The sequence below is a fragment of the Clarias gariepinus genome, chromosome 2 (assembly GCF_024256425.1).
Source record: "Clarias gariepinus isolate MV-2021 ecotype Netherlands chromosome 2, CGAR_prim_01v2, whole genome shotgun sequence".
In the NCBI taxonomy this organism is placed as follows: domain Eukaryota; kingdom Metazoa; phylum Chordata; class Actinopteri; order Siluriformes; family Clariidae; genus Clarias; species Clarias gariepinus.
The window spans coordinates 37,382,531-37,400,000 of record NC_071101.1 but is presented as its reverse complement, the minus strand read 5'-3'; the positions used below and the strand labels follow the sequence as shown (position 1 = coordinate 37,400,000).

The 17,470-nt window shown below is 39.8% G+C and overlaps 1 protein-coding gene across 3 annotated transcripts in view; it reads left to right on the top strand.

Annotated features, from left to right (window-relative positions):
• rab32a (RAB32a, member RAS oncogene family) overlaps nt 1-15,537 on the top strand; it is a 26,313-nt gene extending 10,776 nt beyond the window's left edge. For all 3 annotated transcript variants that reach the window (XM_053515476.1, XM_053515468.1, XM_053515485.1), the window contains exons 2-3: nt 9,819-10,096; nt 14,525-15,537. In XM_053515476.1, coding sequence (XP_053371451.1) covers nt 9,819-10,096; nt 14,525-14,677 — 431 coding nt within the window. In that variant the 3' untranslated portion in view covers nt 14,678-15,537. The remainder of the gene's footprint in view (nt 1-9,818; nt 10,097-14,524) is intronic.
• Nucleotides 15,538-17,470: the final 1,933 nt, after the last annotated feature.

Genomic DNA, 17,470 nt, shown 5'->3' with positions numbered 1-17,470 from the left:
TGGCTGAGAAAATGAAAAAGAAATAAAACCAGGTCCGTACATACTGTAGTTGTCAAGAAGTAGGTTACGTTATCTGACTCTCCTACTTGCTAGTACGTCAGAATAATACCATCATAGTCTGCATTGTTCATTATTGGAGTTAAAGTAGCATCTGTAGATATACGAAGTTGAGTTCAATGTGTGTATACACTTTTATTACAGTATTTTTTTAAAATAAAATTTAGTTCATGGTCAGAAAACAGAAAGGGCATAGAAGAGGAAGTGAAATTAGTTTTATTGCATGAAGAAAAAGTCCGTACTTGACAAACTGGTGACAGGTCTGCTGCACTGATTTTTAGTGTGCCTGTGTGTACACTGTATCAAAGGGACAGTCTTTTATTCATTATATTAAACATAACGGGGAAATCACCTGCACATTGACTTGAAGACATTAGGCATTAGTAGGTAAAAGTTATTTAAAATGACGTAAGTTTTGCTGCATTTAGGTATTAAAAAGTGTAGTTTGAGAAAACGTTTATTTGAGGTCCACAGTGGGCCCACTTATGATAAACTGCATCAAAAGAAATTTCCCTTTAGAATTGTAGTTTAACTGGGCAAGTTTACAGTTTATTGCAAATGCCACAGGAGCCATTGTGATTTCTTCAAGATGATACTACTGTAGGTGTGACTTTATGGGAAAATGTTTGTGTCTTAATTAAATGGAAAGCCATTTTTATATACTTTATTATATATGTATATATATTTTGCTTATCTATGCAGTTCATTAGGGGATTTCCAATAAATTGATTCATAATCAATTTTTTTAAAGGAAATTTATACACAACATCTAACCTAATCTAATCGTAAAAATAACTAATAGCATATGACTTCCAGAATATAGTTAGAAATCTTTTTCCACTTGATTGCTCATGCTTAGTGTTTTAAACAAATATTAGTCAGTTGTGAGGGGAAATTTTATGTCGCAAATCCTGAAAGAGGGAAGTTGGTGTTTTCGTGCTTTCCGAAAGTGGTCAGGAAAGTTCAGTTTGTAAAACGCACCACCTGAGTAGGGGCTTTCACGATCACGCACTGGTTTATATTGAAAAATTTGTAAGTTGATCCCAATTTTGTTTATATATCTTTAAAGAAAATCTAACTCTTATCATTGGAAACAATTAGATTAGCAGTTTCTTCAACTTTTTTGGACTATTTTAACTCAAGTTAGGCAAATAATTTGGGCACATTGTTACTGTGTTACCTGTGTTACTGTGGGGCTGTTAGTCATTATGTTTTAGGTTGTCTGTACATTCATAGTTGGTATATATATAAATATATATATATATATATATATATATACTACCGTTTAAAAGTTTTAGAACACTTGCAAATTTCTTTTTTTTTTGGTTAGTGATTTATTTTCTACATTCTACAACAATACTGGGGATTTCAAAACTATAAAATAACACATATGGGATTAGGTAATTACATAACAACAACAAAAACAACAGTTATTTATATATATATATATATATATATATATATATATATATATATATATATATATATATATATATATTGTTATTTTAAGACACAGAGATCAGCCTTTCTGTAATAGTTCTTGCAAGAACAGTATTGTCAAGTGCATTTGCAAAATCCATCAAGCACCATAATGAACTGGCTCTCATGAAGGCCATCCCAGGAGGGCGAGACCAAAACCTACCTCTGCTGCAGACGAGAAGTTCATTTAGAGTTATCAGCCTGAAAAATGACCAATTAACAGCACCTCAGATTAGAGGCGTTATGAGCATAAGTAGCAGAGACATCTCAATATCAACTGTTCAAAGGAGATTAATGCTTTTTTATTTGGACGTCTTCAGCATTCCTTTACAATGTAGAAAGAAATAAAATGTGTGTGTGTGTGTGTGTATGTAAATGTGTGTATATATATATATATATATATATATATATATATATATATATATATATATATATTTAATTAATTAATTAGCTTTGCTTGTTCTTTTCCATCCTGTTCAGTGATGCTTTTCTTTTGTAGAAAATAACGGTGAAGGAGACTTTGATGTGAATTTCATGCCTCGGGTTGTTAAAACCTGTTAAAACTGCATAAACTTCAGAGGTGTTGGCTTTGAGTACACTGATAAATTCTGCAAACGCCAGGTTAAATTTTAAGGAAATGAGTTTGGGAAAATCTCTTGAGGTATTGGAGTATTTTATTTTTAAAGGAAGCAAAAGACTACACAAATTGTCCTTATGTCACCCTCCTTTCATGACCTGAACCTGGATCTTTCTTTATTGAGATATTTCTTTAGATTTTGTTCAGAAGAAACAGGAAAAACAGTCAATTTGAATCAACAGAAACTTGTGAATAGATGACATCGGTAGGTTTTGGTTAGGTCTGTTTACAGATAGTGTGTACTGTGTTGTGTATCTAGTTCCGGTTTTAGCAAAGCACATTGGGATCAGTTTTTTTTTTTTAGATAATTTTGCATCATTTTTGCTGCCTGCTCTCTGTAAGCCAGAATGAACCTAAACACAAGTGATCAGTGTAGAACAGTGCATAACTACACGCCCTCTATTAACCCTGTTAATCAAGCAAGTAATTGGCACTTTGGTGGAAGAGCTTAAGTTTTTTTTTTTTTTTTTTTTTTTTACACACTCTCTCCCTCTTTGTTTTTTCCCCTCTCTCTCTCTCTCTCTCCCTTTTCAATCTAATGATTATAATGACCCTGACTAGAAAGACTGTAATCGAGACTTTCAGTAGTGAAGATGTGCGAGTCGGAGTCTGAGTGAAACCAGGGCTTTGTCCTCCCACTGTAGCCTAGAATAGCTATACTCCTCTTGGGCTGCCTGAGAGAGATGAGCAGATTACAACCCTGGAGCTCTGGAGAAATCCAGATCCTTGTCCTCTCAAATTACAGTAAAAGAGAGACGATAATGCCTTTACCTCTCTCTTAATCTAAAAAAAAAAAAAAAAAAAAGACAGGACGGAAAGTTGACTGAAAGGGCAGAACTCAAGAAGTCCAGGTTTCTCGGATGTGAAAGAAAAAGAGAGAGATTGTGACCTTTAGCAGTTGTGCTGGCTGGTTACAATCCTCTTGAATAATTAACAATAGTGTATCGTGACTTGCTTTGACCAATTTATCCTTCATTTTCTAATAAACAGTGGACCTTGCTGTAGTTTCCACACTCATTAATTCATTTACACAGTGGGGCAAAAATGTATTTGATATGAGGAGAGAGGGCTGTAATTTTCATCATATGTATACCTCAACTTCTTTTTACTTCTTTGTCTTTCGTCTGTTCCCTTTCAGGGGTCGCCCTGCCCCCATCTAACCCCATCCTCTGCTTCCTCTTTTCTTACACCAACTAACTTCATGTTCTCTCACACTGCATCCATAAATCTCCTCTTTGGTCTTCCTCTAGACCTCCTGCCTGGCAGTTCCAACCTCAGCATCCTTCTACCGATATGCTCACAATTTCTCCTCTGAACATGTCCAAACCACCCTAATCTGTCCTCTCTGACTTTATCCCCAAAACATCCAACATGGGATGTCCCTCTGATCAACTCTTTCTTGATCCTATCTATTCTTGTCACTCCCAAAGAGAACCTCAACATAGTCATCTCTGCTAGGTATACCTCAACTATGAGAGACAAAAAAAAGAAAAAAAAATCCAGAAAATCACATTGTAGGATTTTTTAATGAATTAAGAGGCTCCTTTGTCCTCCACTCGTTACGTGTATTAATGGCATCTGTTATCAGTATGAAAGACACCTGTCCACAACCTCAAACAGCCACCCTCCAAACTCCACTATGGCCAAGACCAAAGAGCTGTCAAAGGACACCAGAAACAGAATTGTAGACCTGCAGCAGGCTGGGAAGACTGAATCTGCAATAGGTAAGCAGCTTGGTGTGAAGAAATTAACTGTGGGGGCAATTATTAGAAAATGGAAGACGTACAAGACCACTGAAAATCTCCCTCGATCTGGGGCTCCACGCAAGATCTCACCCGTGGGTGATGATCACAAGAACTGTGAGCAAAAATCCCAGAACCACACGGGGGGACCTAGTGATGACCTGCAGAGAGCTGGGACCAATGTAACAAAGGCTAACACACTGCACCGCCAGGGACTCAAATCCTGCAGTGCCAGATGTGTCTCCCTGCTTAAGCCAGTACATGTCCAGGCCCGTCTGAAGTTTGCTAGAGAGCATTTAGATGATTCAGTTGAGGATTGGGAAAATTTAATATGATCAGATGAAACCAAAATAGAACTTTTTCGTGAAAACTCAACTTGTCATGTTTGGAGGAGAAGGAATGCTGAGTTGCATCCAAAGAACACCATACCTACTGTACAATGAAGCATGGGAGTGGAAACATCATGATTTTGGGCTGTTTCTCTGCAAGGGGACCAAGACGACTGATCCGTGTAAAGGAAAGAATGAATGTGTCCATGTATCGTGAGATTTTGAGTGAAAATCTCCTTCCATCAGCAATAAAATCAAACAATGATCCCAAACACACCGCCGGGGCATCGAAGGAGTGGCTTCATAAGAAGCATATCATGGTCCTGGAGTGGCCTAGTCAGTCTCCAGATCTCAACCCCATAGAAAATCTTTGGAGGGAGTTGAAAGACCTGTTGCCCAGCGACAGCCCCAAAACATCACTGCTCTAGAGGAGATCTGCATGGAGGAATGGGCCAAAGTACCAGCAAGAGTGTGTGAAAACCTTGTGAAGACTTACAGTGAAGACAACTTCGATGCCCGGGCGGTGTGTTTGGGTTCATTGCCATGCTGGAAGACCCAACCACAGTTCATCTTCAATTCCATTGCTGGTTTGATCTCTGTCATTGCCAACAAAGGGTATATAACAAAATATTAAGATGAAATTTTGTTATTGACCAAATACTAATTTTCCACCATAACTTGCAATTAAATTCTTAAGAAATCCTACAATGTGATTTTTTTTGTTGCTGTTGTTTTTGGTCTTTTTTTTCTTATTTTGTCTCTCATAGTTTAGGTATGCCTGTGATGAAAATTACAGGCCTCTCTCATCTTTTTAAGTGAGAGAACTTGCACAATTGGTGCCTGAGTAAATACTTTTTTACCCCACTGTATGCCTGAATGACTCTTTAGAAATTATAACTAATTCTATCTTTAGCCAATCAGTAACAAATGGCTTGTCGCTTCATGTTCGTTAAAAGATGTCGCTGTCTCAGAAAGCTCTCTGATGTTTTTTAAGCTAGTTAGGTTAAACGACAAGCTCCTTGAGGGATGTGCCCTTTGCAGACACTGCGCCTCCGTGCCGCTTTCATTAACTGCGCGGTGAGTGAGGCGAGGGACATCGGAGCTGGTCAGTGTCTGAAGTGCGGTGCTGTTTGTGTTGCATACTGTAGGATACATGCAGCTGGCTTGTCTGGCTTGGCCTGTTTCTATGACAACACACCCACGAGATCATAACCACGATTAGGACCGTGCAAAGAAAAACTTGCGGTTGCCATGGCTATGGGCGAAGACTTTCCCTTGTTCTTTGGCTTTCTTTGGTTCTCGTTATTTCTTCTATCACAGTCTCCTGTGCTGTCATGATTTATTCATTTATTTTTTTTAATATTGGTATATTGTTGGAATGGCCTGGCCTGGTGATAAAATAATACTGTTTAATTGAAAAAGTTCACTTTAATTTAAAATATATCCTCTGATATCAGCAGCCACTAGAAGGTATGAGTGATGAATGACCATTGATCGTTGGCATCATGTACCCAAGGGAGACACAAAAGACCTCGTTTCACACACTGACTCACTCTAAGAGCAGCAAAGACAGCCTACGCTATTGACCGGTAGCGTTTATCGAGATTAGCCCAGAAAAAGGTATCCATCACACACACACACACACACACACACACACACACACACACCTCAGTAAACAGAGCTCACTTCCAAAGCTCTAAAATGCCCCATATCTAATTAATAATGTTAGAGATGAAGTGTACAGTAACGGAAATAAGCACTTTGCGCAACCGTGGTGATCAGAAAAGCATCTCCGAATTTTGACATTGCCCAAAAACAGGGTTGATTTTTATTTGATTCCAACATTATTTATTACTGCAATGGAAGCAGTGAGAGAGGACATGAAGTTTGTTGGTGTGATAGCAGAGGATGCAGAGAATAGGGTTAGATGGAGGCAGATGATTTGCTGTGGCGACCCCTGAAAGGAAACAGCCGAAAGACAACGAAGATTATTTATTACTGCAAAACATTCATATTAAAACATATCGTTGTTAATAACATCAATAAATAAATTAATGAATCAATCCTTTTATAATAGATAACAAATAATCCTTACATACAGTTACATATATAATAATTAACATATGCGTGTATGCATAATCTAATTCATTTAGCCAGCTAATGCGCTCGGTTGTTGGTTTGGGGATCTGAAAATCCGGGTTCGAGTCCTGCTGTTGGTGGTTGCCACACCTTCATACTACCCAGCTACTGCATGCAGTGTCATTCCTAAACCCGGTTGAAATTGGAGCGTTGCGTCAGGAATGGCATCTGGCATAAAACCTGTGCCAAAGTTGTGTGCGGATGTGATGGTCTATTGTGGCAACCCCATGACGGGAGCAGCCGAAAGTATGTTTTTTTTTTTAACATAATTTTAGTTTTGTATGTATTTTTGTATCAGAAATTGAATAAATAAATGAATAAATAAATAAAAAAAATCTCTAGAGCAATTTTTTGGCACCACCTTTCTGGCCCAGTGCATAAACATTACTGTTAAGAAAATAATAAAACAGGCATGGAAGAATGAGCAGCTGCTCAACTCCCGTTTCGAGCCTGAGGACGCTGAGCTCGCTTTATCGAGACTCCAGGCGGAAACCGTACAAAAAGGAGATGAAATCCACGAGCTCGTTTCTTGTGTGTCAGCCGCCCTGGGCGTTCACCTGAGGTTAAAAGGAGTAAATTTAGCCTGGCAATTAAGAGCAATTAGCTGCCTGAGAGACCTGCCGAGCTTTTGGCATGTAAAGTATGCAGCTGAGAGAGTGAGGATAATGAAACGGAAACCGTCAGGCACGTGTGCGTGCGTGAGTGTGTGTGATGGTGTGTATTGCATTGGATAAGGACTGAACCTGAAATGAATTAAAAATGCTTAAAAATAGCACACCAGCATTATTTTTTTAAAACAAACATCCAATACATATTGCTGAGTTTTGTTGTTAAAGTGAAACATAGATTCTGTGGCTAAAAGAGAGAAAGAGAGAGAGAGAGAGAGAGAATCAGGTATCAGAAAGCCAAGCATGCATAATGAAGGGTGTGATTATTTCCCCTGTGTCAGATCCATGTCCCTCAGTTCTCCTCTAATGAACTCCATTAAACAGCGGTTCTATCCCACAGCCTGCATCATCATTAAATAGGCCATTCCATATCAGGACCTTGGATCTCAGCGATATCAGAACTGCTGTGTTAAAAAAAAAAAAAAGAAGGTCATATAAAGGAAAGCTGTGTTCTTTTGCAACTTTGATTAGATGCAAACTTTGTGTCTAGAAATTAAGATGCTATCGAAAAATCCTTTAACCAAAAGCACTGGTGATATCAGAGAGATAGAGATCTAAAAGCCTTATTATTGCGCTGCTTGGCTCCACACGCTAGGATAATCACGTTTGATATTTGAGCTACTATAATCATTTACAGTAATCATTTTCTAGACAGCTATTAACAGCTTCGGATACCACTTTTTGCTCATGATGCAGGGAAAAAGTCAGACCTATTGCACAAAATGCACTTTGACTTTTTTAGATGTTCACGTGGGTATCCTTTTCCATGTTTATGTAGACAATTAGAATTTCCACCTTATGTGACATCATATAAGAAGATCCCCTTTCCTGACATGTAGCTCAGCTGTGCTTTTCTCTTTACGAGGGGTTGTGAACTTAGTCTTTCTCTTCATCTTCAACACACTTCTCCAAGCGATAGATGAGCTCGTGAAGACTGTTTTTGAAGAAAACCTTTTTTTTTTTTTACCCTTAAGGAAATTGCCACCTGCAACGAAGTGGTTTCTTTAAGTGATGGAAGAAGTTGTCACTGGGTGCCACTTTACAACACTGTCGTATGAATAACAAGAATAACAGCACGCACTTCAATTCTTCCAACAGGGTGCGCCATTTTGGTTTTGACTCTCTAGCGGCATCATGCGTAGCTATACCGAGGGTTTTTTAAACAGGAGGAAATGTTCATGAACATACTCATTTACAAAGGCATAAATCGGAGTAATATTTTCAGTTTTTTCATATGATAATACGAATTTTATGATTGTTCGTCATAAGGGCATGGCTCTGCAAGCCATGGGCTAAGGGCTGCTCTTTTAGCTTCCTAAGTATTCGTTCATTACTGATTACATTACCAAGTTCACATGTCCGATGCATATTTTTGTAATAACCTTTAAAGGTCCTGTATGTCCATGTATGAGCTGTTGTCCCAAGGCTTCCCTAATGAGTGTGAGCATGTGAGTAAGTGTGTGACTGTGTGTTATGCCTCCGATAATGCAAGATGATTCTCATATGAGGTCACAATTGGGAAAGAATCTGGATTGCTTGTTTAAACCACAGTACAAAGATGGAAAAAGACTAAAAGCTTTCGGTATTGGAATGTCTGAACATGCCTAAGAAGTGAATGTAGCATAATACATTCACTTTAAATCCACCGAAAATCATAAGGTTAAAAAAAATCCTGTCTGGGATATGATACAGTGTCATATTTATTCTTTCATACAATCAATTTCGTTCAGTCCATTGTTTTCCTTTGTTTACACTGTGTTGCAGGTGACTGCACTCACTCCAGTGTGCATCTGATAACGTTCCTGTATAAACGTTCCTGCATACATACATATGTTCACGTCCGTGGTTTATTTGAACAACATGATTCCTCCCTTCATTAATCGGCTGCTTATGTAAGAGCACTTGATGCAGCAGATTTCACTTTTTTTTCTTTTGCATGATGAAAACCTGAAGCTTGGGCAGGTGTGAAAACTACTTTGAAGGTTGCAGCAATTTTTTTGTATTGTGTGCATACAGGGATTTGTGTGCATAATTTAACGTGCTAAGCAATCATGTAAATGCTAAGCATATGCTGAAGGTTAAAGAAGATTCTTGCATCAACTACGATTTTATTTATTTTTTTTTAAAAAGATTCATCTGCTCCCCGTCTTAGTTTTCTTTTGCTGTGGTTTATGTAACTCTGCTAAACTCATATTTTAATTAAAATCCACATGCATTTAAAATTACCTTTCTCATCATGTGTGGTTGTTCTTATCTCGGTTTCGTATCATGCATGCTGGATTTTCCAGGGATTTCAACATGCCAGTTGATGTATTCTGGTGTGTGTGTGTGTGCTGGATTTAGTTTTTTTACCGGGTGAATTGTGAGCTGGAATCTGACTTAAGTTTCTTATTTATTTCCATTATAAGTACTCTTTTCTCTAAACACTTTTTTTTTTTGTCTGATCTTTTTTGTTCTTTCATTCCCTTTTTAATTTGGTTTCGATGCTGTTTTTTGTGTAATGTAATACTAAGATGTACTTTGCCAGTTTAAAAGGAACGAGACGAGGCGTCGTTCAGAATTAGGCTACATGCCAGCCTCGCGGCGCTGCAAGGATCTCAGCGGAGTGAGAAAATTAGTGAAGCTGAAATCTTATCCATATGGGCCCGCTGAATACTGAAAATTCCTTTTTTTTGGTTGTGTGTGTGTGTGTAAAAAAACTATTATCTGTATAACAGCACATTTATTGTGTGTTTTTGTATTTGTGTGTTTTTTTATGTGCATTTAGGTCAGGAACGCTTTGGGAACATGACCAGGGTGTACTATAAGGAGGCAGTGGGAGCATTCGTGGTGTACGATGTGACCAGAAGCTCAACGTTCGAAGCGGTGTCAAAGTGGAAGCATGATTTGGACAGCAAGGTGAAACTAGCCAATGGCAATCCTATCCCCGCTGTCCTGCTGGCAAACAAATGTGATCAGAAAAAGGACGGATCTCACAACGCCTCGCATTTGGACAGCTACTGCAAGGAGGCCGGCTTCCTCGGCTGGTTCGAGACATCAGCCAAGGTAACACATTCAGCGTTTCTCATTCTGACACAGCATATGTTGGTGATGTACCATGTTGGGGACCAAATGGTCCAGAGCTTACGAGTTTAAATCCCGACCAAACGTCCGAGGGAGCGAATGTGATGGTGTTCTGTGGCTAGCAGGGGCAAACTCTTTCTCTTACGTGTCAATCACAGCAATACTAGACAATCTGACGATCACTTGATGATAAGAGAGACATAACAGCTGCGTGGGTATTGACTCAGACTTGAATAGGGAGACAATCAGATGGAAAATTCCAAAAGAATAATAAATCTAATAAAAATGCCCCTCCAGGTCTGGAGAATTGTAAGAGACCCTTCACCTACTACAAGACTGATCCAGGCTAAGCTGATCAAAGCTGTGTGAAATCGGCCATGTTTGAAATTCTTAACATATTTCCCAGAATTATGATTAAGACAAGACTTCTGTGGTTATTTTGAAGCTATTCTTTCACTTCCACACCATGTACGATTTTTGTTCTGCTCAGAAAGTAAAGACGCGTGTAACATGTTTATCAGAGAGATGCAATTTAGATCATTTTGTCCGTTGTTGTTCGGTACAGTTGTAAAGCTCTAGAGACCAAATCAGTCCACAGCTGCAGAGCAGCGGACGAGAATTCTCAAAAAGAGAAGGTGGTGCTGACGTGACTGGAACTGGGTTACACAAAGCGACTTCTTATTAAATTATTGTTATCAACTTCATGGAAGAAATCATGAATGAGCGTGATCGGAGATCACTTCACAGAATCGCCTGGCCAAGCTGCATTGTTAAAAATCAACAGAGCTATGTTTACTAGAGAGAGTAAGATCATTTCCACACACTTAATGTGACGACACCTCACAGGATTAGAACTAAATGAGACAACGATGAGAGGTGAGACACACAAAAAAGGCTTGAATTTGATTGGGAGTAACAACAAAAAAAAAGATTAGACTTTTTAGCAGTTGAAAAAGGTCATGTGGTCTGATGAGCTCAGATTGTCCCTATTCCAAAGCGCTGGGTGCATTAGGGTTAGCAGGATAACCCCATGTAGTGATCATGCATAGTGTCCACTGTACAAGCCTCTGGAGGCAGTGTTATGATCTGGGGTTGCTTCTGTTGGTCAGGTCTAGACTCAGCAACGTTATGTGGAAATAAAAATAAAGTCAACCTAATGCACCCTACTGCACATAATGACCAGATTACACCATCTATGGAGTTTTTCACCACAGGCATATTTTAGACCTCAAGTTGTGAAAGAGTGATTCTGGGAGCACGAGGAATCATTTTCACTCAAACCGGTCACCACAGAGTCGTCCTGACCTTAACCCTGTTAAAAGTCTTTGGGATGTCCTAGAGAAGACTTGACTTTCCTGTAGAATCAAGGTTTATTTACTGTATGTAAATGCATTTTCTGACGTTGCATGAGGTTGTTGAAACAACGCCTCGGCGAATGCATGGTGTAATCAAACCTAAAGATGGGTTTCCTTATTTATTTAATTTATTTTTTTTGGCCAGGTGGTGTATTCAGCAGTTTAACATGCAGGAATGATTTTTTTCATGTTAGCAGTCCCAGCCCTTGTATGCACGGTTTTACAAGCGTTCCAGTTGTGACTACTTCAAGCTCCCAACCTCTGTTGGAAAGAAATAATGAGGTGGTTAAATAAATACCCAAAAGCAAATAGACATTTACATTAATATAATTATACATTAAATAAAGTATTTCATGCAAACAGGGACGGGAATTGAACCTGACCGGGAATCGAACCCGACCTCTTGAGGTGCAAGGCAACAGTGCTAACCACTACACCACACTGCCACGGAAGTTAAATGTATTTTTTTGAAAAAAAAAAAAAAAAAAAAATCTGCATATGTGTACTGGAGCGATGCTATGATAGAGGAAGCAGAATCAGTGGGTTTAAAATGCGCCAAACAAAATTGAGACACCGCACTGAAGTGTGTACGGGTAAATGTTACAGCGTGGCATTTTGCTGTTTTCTTTTCAGTTGTAACGGCTTCGTCATGCGAACTAGTGTTTATGAGAAATTCTACGAGTGTTCTCTTTAACACGTACACACACAACCTGCTGGGCGTCTGGCTGGTTGACAGCGGGAAGGGTAAAAAAGTGTGTGCGCGTATGCGTGTCTGTGTGTCTCCTGCTTATACAGACAGAAGCACACATGACACACTCCTTATGTTGCTACACGTTCGTGTGGTGTCGATCAGCTGATTTCTCAGTGCTCACGGGTTTGACGTGGATCGGACGAATTGCTTCACATGACTTAGCATGCCTGTTTGAGCATGTGAGTGTCTGTGTTTGTGTGTTTGCAGTTGTCCGTTGCCTGTGACTGAGTGGAGCTGTTTGACAGAAGGTGTCTCATCAGCCAGTCTGCATAAGCACATGCTCACAAGCTAAATCCATCCATTAGGGATTCAGCCACACAGAGGTCTGGCAGGAGGCTCCAGCACCTGTCGTGCGTGCATGTTTGTGTGTTTGTGTGTGTGTGTGTATGTACACACAGATGTGTCATTCGTCATTTATCAGGACCTCCTTGTGTGTTCTATGGAGGCTCGTGTGTCTAAGCGGACGGCTGTCCTACGCACTCCACTTCACCGCCCCACTGTTCTTCTCTCTCTCTCTCTCTCTCTCTCTCTCTCTCTCTTTCTCACAGACCCCAGCTTGTTTTGTTTTGTTTTGTTTGTTTGACTCATTCAGCCTCATTTTTTCCTGGAGAGGAACTGAAGATCCACAGCAAGCCACAGTTCAAGAATTTGTTCCCTAATTGTTGATGAATTGCAGCCTCCTTGTGTATATACGTATAGTTCTAGATAACAGATCGGCTGGTTTCTGTTATTGTTAACCTGTCGTTAATAATAGACGCCTTTCTAAGAAACTATGTGAAGAGGATTATGGGAGGGTGTCCAACAGCATTCTGAATATGCGTGCACGTGTTAAGCTCCGAGCCGTCGTCTGATCAGGCCCTGACAAGTTGCGTTGACGACAAACTTTCTCCCGCCGCGTCCACGCCATGTGTGTGTGGTATCTGAAGTGCCCACGCTGCCTGGGACATCATGTTCTGTTAGGAGCCGCAGTAATTGTGACGATGTGGGCTTGTCTCCATGGTAACTTACTTAGTAATCCATCCTTGGGTAATGCTCCAAGGAAAGAAGAGGTCACATGGTACGCTGCTGGTCAGTCCAAGTGTAGATGAAAAAGACTCCCGGAGAGGAACGAGCGGCGTATGAGCTAAAAAAGCTTTTGACCTTGGTTACCTCGAAGTAGCTCAGACGCCGTTGTGTTGTTTCGACCGAAGGATCCCCTCCGCTCTACATCCCGGCTCGTGTATATCCAGGCCAGAGCGTCTTTCTTCAGTGCGCCTCCATCCGGTTCCGTGCCTGAGGGGATTCTTAAATTTGACACGAGGCTCATCAATATTAATGATCTGTGTGTGTGACGATAGCGCTCTCCCTCATTCTGAGCTGGGGAAGAAAAAAATCAAAGGCTTGGAGTTACGCTAGCGTTATGATTGCTTTTCAAGTCTGGTCTTATCACACTTCCAGCCTGTGCTAGGGGACACTGGGTTGGTTGTTGGAGATGGGGGAAGTTTTGTGCATGTCTTGGAAAGTCATTACAGCATGTTATTTAAAAAAAATCTTTTTTATAAATTTGTGTGTGATTTGAAAATCGTGGTGGTGTTTGTTTTTAGGGAGAAAAAAAAAAAATTCCTAGAAATTGGAGAATGGTATCATGGTGTGATAATGTGTTTCTATATAATTATACAGTATATATGCTCTAGCCATTACAATTTGGTTCCTTGTCAAATTACTCAAAACCTTATGCTTGCCTATTTTTTTTGCATATTCACTTCAAAAGAAAAAAAAAAGATTCACTTGCTGCCTAATTTATTAATATATTCCATCCACTTCCAGCCTCCATTGTTAAGGTTTCCGAACACACAGATCATTACTGTTTTGGTAGCAAGGGGGTGGAGTTTGTATGTACTGTGTATCAAGATTTTTTTTTCTTTCTTAAATAAAATGAGAATGTGCATACAATTCTGTGCAAGTTGTTTATACACAATATTTACTTGTAAACCATTATTATTGTAATTATATCATACCATTCTTTTTTTTTCCAGGGAATACATTTTTTTTAAAACTTATAATTTTCACCTGTGCCCCTGATCATTTAAAAAAAGAAAAGAAAAAATGTTTTATTGTTATTTTCTAAAAATTCTGGTTTTATAGGGGCATTTTAGAAGAGTCAAGGAAGCAGAACCGGGCTTTTTTCCCCCCCTTTTTCTTTTTGCTTATAATTAAATTTATTATTAATACAAATGACAAGTATTGAGCATTGGCGCATGTTGAATGGAATTCCGTTTTCAGTTCCAACGAAACTCTAATTCTGTATTTTCATGCTTGTTGCAGGATAACATCAACGTCGACGAGGCAGCCCGGTTCCTGGTGGAGCACATTCTACAGAACGACAAAGGCATCCAGCACGAAGAAAGCAACGGCGACCGCATCAAGCTCGACGAAGTGCCCATGCCTCCCGCTGAGAGCAAGTCAGGGTGCTGCTAGCGTCGGGTGTCACCTCGATCTGTCTGTTCACCTGACCCAAAGGAGGGGAGACTGAGACGCAGAGACCCTCCGTTATATCCCGCACCTCCTTCCATTCATGTACATAATCCAATCTGAAGCCAGTGGCACAAGAGCACGTCTTGGAATCTTGTTGAAATCATAGCCATGAAGATTCAGCCTAGTTTAATGACCCTCCCCCCCGCTCTCTCTTTCTCTCTTTGGTTCAACATTGTTCTTATAAGATGTTTAGATCTGTAGCCTTCATTAGTGTCAGGTGTTTTGGCACATTTGTAATAACACTGAGAATAAATGCAACCCTATGGGTGTCATAGGAGGCTGTACCAAGTACATGTTTGTTATATACCAATTTGAGTATTGCAAAAGAGAGAGACGTCAATTTTCCACAGGGGTCTTCTGAATCTGCAAAATCGAGTTCTGTTTAAAAGTGACAGTATATTGATTTGTTTTTTAAAAAAAAGGGTACTGTTATCAATCTGAATCTGTAGTTATACACTAAACAAAAAAGACACATTTAGTTCAGTTGTTGTACAGTTGATTTCCCTCGTGTTTTCTTACTGTGCATCGGATGTGTCCCTGAAGATCACTCACCATACAGAAGATCTTTATTCACAATGTCAAGAAAATATGCAGAGGAACATAGTGTTTGTACGAGGTCCAGCACTCAAAAAAAAAATAGAAATGTGGAATCTGTTGTGTGCATAAGCTTGTGTTACTGATGATGGTACGGAGGTGTTTGAGTGCTTATCCATACCTCAAGTTCCTTAGTGGGGCGTAGAGGAGTGCGACACTTTAAAGATATTTTAAATATGCTGAAGCTAAATAAAACTTTTAAAATATAATCACTGTATTTTGGTCAGTTGTTTCACCAGTATGCGGTTTTTTCCCAAACAATGTTGGAAACACACACTGCTTTGTTTGCTCTAGTGTTACAATTTCACTTCTCTGGAACAAAGCAAAGCTCCATGAGACATGCGGTGTAAAGGATGTATTGAAGTAAAATATCATGATGGTTTTGCACAGCACCCTGACTGACCTCAACCCCGTTTCACTGCTTAGGGATAAACTGGAGCTTCCTCGACATCTCGACATCAGTACCTGACCTTGCTACTCTTGGAGCTAAACTGGAAGAAAACTGATCCCAACAAGTCTTCACAGGAGACAGGAGTGGAGTGCATTATTTTAAGGAAATCCATGTTAATGCCATACCTTTTGTAACAGAATGTTCAACAAGCACGCGTACAGTAAGTTTCATGGCCAGGTATCCTTTTAGTCATGTACGTGCCAGTAACAAACAACACCGTCATTACTCATCCTTTTGTTCCAGGTTGGTAGGGTGCTCACAGCACAAAACATCTCCTTACTGAGTCCTAATATTGTAACCTTGTGATTATGATTTCATGTCTAAGTATAGCATATAAACTGTCCTGCTTTTCTGTACTTGTCAAGGGATTGACAAAATAGATTCAACACAGTGAGTATAGCGCTCTAATCCTGTCTTCTTTGTTAGATTTGTTGTTAAAACAGTGTCATCATACAATGCCCGTGGGTGATGTTAGTTCCAATATTTGACTGTCACTAAATGTATAATGGGCATTCCATGCAAACTGGGACTTCGGAAGAAATCTCCTGTGAGTGAAGGCATAAAACTGATTGACATTTATAGAAAACTTCAAGAGCAGTACAGTAAAGAAGCTCTCCAGTAGAACTTTTGTTTGGTGCTAATATTTAAAGAAGGCCATAAATCCATGAATGACGATCCTGGCCTAGGTGGCTTGGGGGCCACTCCAGCTGTTTCCATAAATATTCGGTGAATGAAACGCTTGATCCATAAAAAGTGATTGATAACTTGTCCCCAATTTGCAGAAAATCTGTCCAAACTGTGCACACAATCATTCACCAACATCACTTGCACATTACAGGAACTCAGTTTTGAGTTATTGCCACACCCCGAGTTCCTTATTGACTTCTAATCAAATGTTGCATTGGCACATGAGTGACCAAATCGACTTCCTCAAATAATGCTGTCACAGCTGAAAATCTCAAAGACTACATAACTAATGTGTCAGCCCATTTAGTCTCATTCAGCATGCTTATCTTGCTGAAGAAACATCACACGGGTTGCTCCGTGGAATTCGGGGTAACCGTTTGGAAGTAGCACCCACTGCATGCTGGCATGTTCTTACAGTACTGTATGTGAATAATTCTTGTTCTTGCAAAAATACAATATCGCAAAATATGCACACACAGTGAAGCATGCTTCCAGAATGTTTAATGAATCACATTTTCAGTAATAAAAACTGCCTGATTTCTAGATATAAACTGATCAAACACTGACCAGTGAATTGAATAACATTATGAGTTATATACAGTACCAATAAACTGGTGACAGGATCATAGGCATCCAGGGTCCAATGGAACAAGGGCCAGCTTGCACAGGCTAATCCCACAGGAAAGCCAATGCTGGCAAGAAGAGAAAAGCACCAGAACACAAAAGGCAAAGAGACCAAGGCTGTTGATTCGGTCTCCAATCCCGGCAGATCCCAATCCGATTGAGCACTCATTGAATGCACAGGACAAACAAGTTCGATGCATTTAGGGCCGACCTCACAACCCACTGTACCCAAAGAAACTGCCAACAATGGGCCAGTTACCTGGCACCACAGCATACCCGCAAAGGTCCTATGGAGCCACGCCCCTATGGCCCAGAACCTAAAACCTACCGAAGGTGGTTTTAAAGTTATGGCCGATCGGTGTATATGCTGAGAAGAGGAA